Raw genomic sequence first — 5478 nt, forward strand, 5'->3', positions numbered from 1 at the left:
TTAACGACGCTTTAGAAAACGTCGCTAAATATAACAATTTTGCGACGTTATATTAAAAAATATCACTATATATTTTGGTAGAGATAATAATTTTGTTGGGTGATATTTGCTGACGAAATATAATTTTTTTGTCAGTAAAAATATAGAATCAATGACGTTTTATAATAAACGTCCCTAAATATTCTATTTTAAAAATCAATTTTAACATAAAACGTCAGGAAAAGTGAAAATATTTGTGCGGGAAAATTATTTATCCTTTGGCGCCATTAAAATACAATCTCTTTAGAAATTAAAATAAGATGTCTAAAATATCAAACTCTATTGTCGTTCACATCTTGAACGAGTATTTCACACCTCACTACAAACCAAAGCTTTGTCATCCCTCGCCATCTCAGCTCTCTGGTCTCCTCCATCTCAACCTTCCCTCGCCATCTAAGCCACCGTTGAGACGCCTCTGCCCGCCTCCGTTACCGTCGAGTCAGCCAACTCCTCTTCCCATTACCATCGCTCCTCCACAAAAGTTGCCTCTTCCAGCTGCTGCCGCCGTCGAGACAGGACACCCTCTTCCCGTCTTTGCCGTCGTCGACACTCTTCCCGTCGCCTCACTAGTCGACGTCTCCATCGCCGTCACAGGTTAGTCCTCAAATCATAAACCCTAATCCCTAAATTCCTAATTCCATTTATCTCTATCTCATAATTTCATTAAGCCCTAAATCTATATGTTTTTTCTAGTAATTTTATTGTTGAATTTTTCATATTTGAAAGTTGTGAATTAAAAAATTTTCAAAAGTATTCTGTAACTATTTGATGTTATTTGGCAAAGAAAATTTAACAGCTTGGCTATTAATTCATATGATATTTTTTCGTTGTTTATTAAGATTTTTGGTCTTATTATTGTTCTGTAGCTGCAATCTATTATGCATAAGCCTCATAAGTGAAGATGTTTTTGTGTAGATATACTGCTCTCTATTAGCTTTTTTCAGGGTTATAAATGTCTTCAAATGATGTTTTGAATTCGGATACCCCTGGCAACAAAAGGCAAAAGAGATAGGCATATAAAGGAACAATGAAAGATAACTGTAACACCCCAGATTTTCAAGGCATTTAAAACTTATAAAATAAAGGTAATATCTCATTAAATCCCAAAGCGTAACATAAGTGTATGGGGTGCTATGCCACACCCGGGCTAGAGAACCCAGGTGCACCGGCTGTCTAACTACTATTCTTCGAAATATAAATGCATAACATGGCACGCAGGCCGAAAGGGAAGCTACACTACTTCTACGCTCCAGTTCTAGCGCGCTCCAGTGCTCTAATCCTCTGTGCCTGAAAGCCAAATATATCTGTTCAGCGAGAGATGCTGGTAACCCACTCCAACGCGTTGAAATACAATACATATAGAGATATATATAGATATACGAAAACCATTGTGAGCATGAAGATATATCCTACGAACTCTATCTTTTAAAACCGGGAATGACTCGACAGATAAGGTCAGACACAAGCAATAGTTATAACGAGCATATGCAGTTCACAATAGATAAGGCAGATAAGGCAAAGCATAAACAATAATCACAACCCATCATAAACAATCCCCAATATAAATCCCATAGTCACATCCCAAGGCACTCATAATCACAACTCGTCCATATCACACACATAACGCACATTGTTGGCGCCACAGGACCGATCGCATGCCCATACATGAGGGTCAGCGCATATAGCTCTGACACAGCCCTGCAGCACCATGCCCCGCATCGCAACACGGGGAGGTCGATCGCAACCGACCGATGAACCGCAGCTCATCATAATGTTTGATCGCAACCAAACAGTGGACCACAGCCCAAGAGAGTGTCATATGACCGCAGCCAGGATAAAGGACGAACCGCAGCTCGTATAAAAACGTTTGATCGCAACCAAACGGTGGACCGCAGCCCAAGAGAATGTCATCTGACCGCAGCCAGGAATACCAATCTGACCGCAGCCAGCTTCTGAACCGCAGCTCAGGATAACCAATCCGATCGCAACCGAATTGGAGTAGCACACACACATAACACATAGCAAGCACATGCAACCCACGTTACACATTGGGAAGGGGAATAAAGCGTATAACAAACCTATGCGTGATCCATCACATACTAAGAATAGTCCTAAGGGGGTTCATACTTCCTTCACCTAGGTCAACGGGATACCAATTCATCTAGCATGCGATATAACAGACTCATAAACCTACGAACGGTACCCGAAACATCAAACTAGACATAGGCACGACAAACGGGGTCCGTTGGGACACCACGGGGATCGGGGAAACATCAAACGGGGAAGCTGGGGTCCCGAGGTGGGAGAAATTCCAGTGGGTAGCCGGTGGGTGGGGGTCCACCCGCCGGCTGCCCGCCGGCTGACACTGTTCCGGGCAGCGGGTGCCCGGCGGGCAACTGCCCGCCCGCCGGCTGCCCGCTGCCGGAGCTGCCCGAATTGCCGCGGGTAGGTGGTGGGTCCCCTACCCCCCCCCACCTATCCCCCACTGACTCTTTTCATCACTTTTCGCCCCGGGAACCGTTGTGGAACCCGAAACCATGCTTAGACACTTTTCAACGTAATTAACGACAACACATAGACAATTAACGGATCAATTACGATAGACGAACGGCACATAACCTAACATGCTTTTCTAATCATAATCAACACCCAAACATGCGATTTCCCACCCGATAATCCAAGAATAAGATCATACGATACAACCTAGGGTTCTAATCACTTTTATATCCACAAGAATACGATTCGTCTTCTAATTGCAAGATTCGGTAGGAACAACACATATCATCAAGGATAGCAATTAATCATCAAGAACAACATAATCATCAAGAACAACACATCATCATCAAGAATCCCAATTAATCATCAAGAACATCCCAATTATCAATAAACTCCCAATATCAAGATTACCAAGATTCCCCATGGAATCATTAAATCAACATCAATAATAATCATAGTAATTCGCCATTCACAATCATACGGGGGAAACCCTAAGGGGAAATCATAGCTATGAAAATAGGTTTTGTTGAGACATAGGTTACCTCTTAGCCTTAATTAATTCCTTGGCTATGAAGGATCTTTCTTTAAGCTTCTTTGCTTTCTTGATTTCTCCTAAGGGAATTCTTGGAGCTCTTTTTGGGGTGGTGGGCGTTAATCATGTGGGGAGTTCTAGGTGCCTCTTAAGTCCCCTATATATATATATATATATATATATATATATATATATATATATATATATATATATATTTAGGAGTCCTAATTAGGAACTAATATTATAGGCTTGCTAATTCTATTCCTTTTGGAACTAAGGATTGAGTTTAGGGGTTGGGTTTATACATGAGGGCCCATGGACTATGGTGGGCCTTTTTCCCTAATTAATTATAATTTATTCTTTCTCTTGGGTTACTGATTAATTGATTAAATGGTTTTAGGGGCTGTAACACGGGGTGTTACAATAAATCATTTAGTTGATAGTTGGGTTAAGTTTTGGGCATGATGTTCTTTATTTGATAGTTGGGTTTACTTCTTTTATTGATTGATTCCTAGTATAAAACTACTGCATCAGTAATTGCAGAAAAGGAATCTTTTATGATCATTTTCATTTTGGCTGATGAGAACTCACCTAACATAACAATTATTTTTCCTGTCCCTTTTTTGTGCTAGGCTATATGTGGTATACCTGAAGTTGCATTTGCAACCTTTGAAAACATGGAATATGGAGAAGGTCTGTCTCTTCATTTCTCTTATCAGGCTTTTACTTAAACTTCCTCCTCTTTCATGAATTCATGTCCCTCCTTTTCCTAGGTGATTCTTTTCTGCTTCTATTGCTGTATATTTGTTTAACATGTTTGCTTCCTATCTCTCATAATGTGCATGCTTAAATCTAGATTTCATAAGCTAATAACTTGGCTAAGCATTGAACAATGATAGACTTTGTTCCATATGAAGACAACAAATTACACTCTCTAGAGTTACCTAAAGTAAATAATCTTTTTTTCTTTGCCCTGTTACCTAACAGGATTGAAAAGTGATCTGCACACACAAGTACACTACTTCCTTTTAGGGCAGTCCTTAATGCACAACAAATTAAACCCATCCATTCGAATTGTGGTACAGGAAGTTTATCTTATTTGGCCATTGGATGGTCATGGTATAGGATAAAACTATCTTCAATGTCTTTCTTATCACACTCCTGTGAGATAAAGTAATCATAGCCTTAATTTGGGTTTTGACATAGCATTATTACATGCTATTTTGGCTTCTAAAGTATTTGAGCAAAATGCAGATACCAAAGTTACTTTTTATGTAACTTGATTAATGCAGGCCGGACTTCTTGTTTGTCACAAGCTTGTGGCTTGATTACTTCTTATTAGATCAAAACAGTATCCTATTCTTTTGAATTTACCAGTATAAACTTAATATTAGCTTCTTTTTTTTTTTTTTTTTCTTTTTTTTTTTGCAGCTTATATGAAACCTGATACAAAGACTTATAATTGGGTGATCCAAGTATATACAAGGGTTGAGTCTTATGATAGGTCAGTCGCAAAATGTATTTCTCATATTCAAAGTTCTTCCATTTGTAGAGTTAGATGTTATTGTATGCCAGACATTTATAGCCTGTTTACTTGGTGTAAAATAGTGTGCACTATCCATTATTGACTTGACCAAAGTATCCTAAAACATTATACAGGAAAACAATGTTTCACCTGTTGGAGTAAATAAAGTGTTCTCCAGATCAGTGGCAAAGCCACCCCTTTGAACTAGTGGGCCAGTTGACACCACTAGAATTTTAACTGATAGTATATTTTGGATGTGCATAATATATATTTATTTTAGTGTAAATAGAGTTAAAATTTCTAAATACCTCACTGGAAAAATGAAAATTTGATGTTTAGTTGGGTCAAATTGTCCAAATTGCATAGAAAATGATAACTGAGTAAATGATATACGTACTAAGCTACCCAAATAAAAATGAAGGAAAAATTTTAGTCACATAGGGAAACAAATTCTTTCTAAAAGCATCTGAACTTCTGTTTCTACCACAACTACTTAGTCCTAATCCACAATTTATGTGTATTGATATAATCTGGCATGCCTTTTTCAATTGGGGACCTTTAGTTCTCTGCTGGTAGTAATTTGTTTCTATTTATTGAGTTTGTCTGAATCATTTTTGCTCCTGAGTCCTGAATCCACCACCCAAAGGAATAAAGAGTACTACCACCACCCACCACCACCATCATTGTATATTTTAAATATTTAAAATTAAAAATACTTGTACCATAGTTGAATATATAGTTTTGAATAATTTATTATTCATGCTTGAAAATATTTATGTTTTTTAGTGGCAGGGAATTATTGCATATCTAGATGTACTCATCAAATCAGGCCTTCTTCCCAAGACAAAGGACTTCCAAAGTGCCGGCCTCTAAACGTGAGAATTAT

General features: G+C 38.4%; 1 protein-coding gene across 1 annotated transcript; it reads left to right on the top strand.

Moving 5' to 3' along the window:
- Positions 1 to 299: 299 nt before the first annotated feature.
- LOC109155161 lies at positions 300 to 4748 on the top strand. The gene is made up of 2 exons (XM_019302894.1): positions 300 to 633; positions 4499 to 4748. Exons 1-2 carry the CDS (start codon positions 300 to 302, stop codon positions 4693 to 4695), a joined length of 531 nt encoding a protein of 176 aa, XP_019158439.1. The 3' UTR covers positions 4696 to 4748.
- The last annotated feature ends 730 nt before the right edge of the window (positions 4749 to 5478 follow it).

This window comes from Ipomoea nil, unplaced genomic scaffold (assembly GCF_001879475.1).
Source record: "Ipomoea nil cultivar Tokyo-kokei standard unplaced genomic scaffold, Asagao_1.1 scaffold2694, whole genome shotgun sequence".
NCBI lineage: Eukaryota > Viridiplantae > Streptophyta > Magnoliopsida > Solanales > Convolvulaceae > Ipomoea > Ipomoea nil.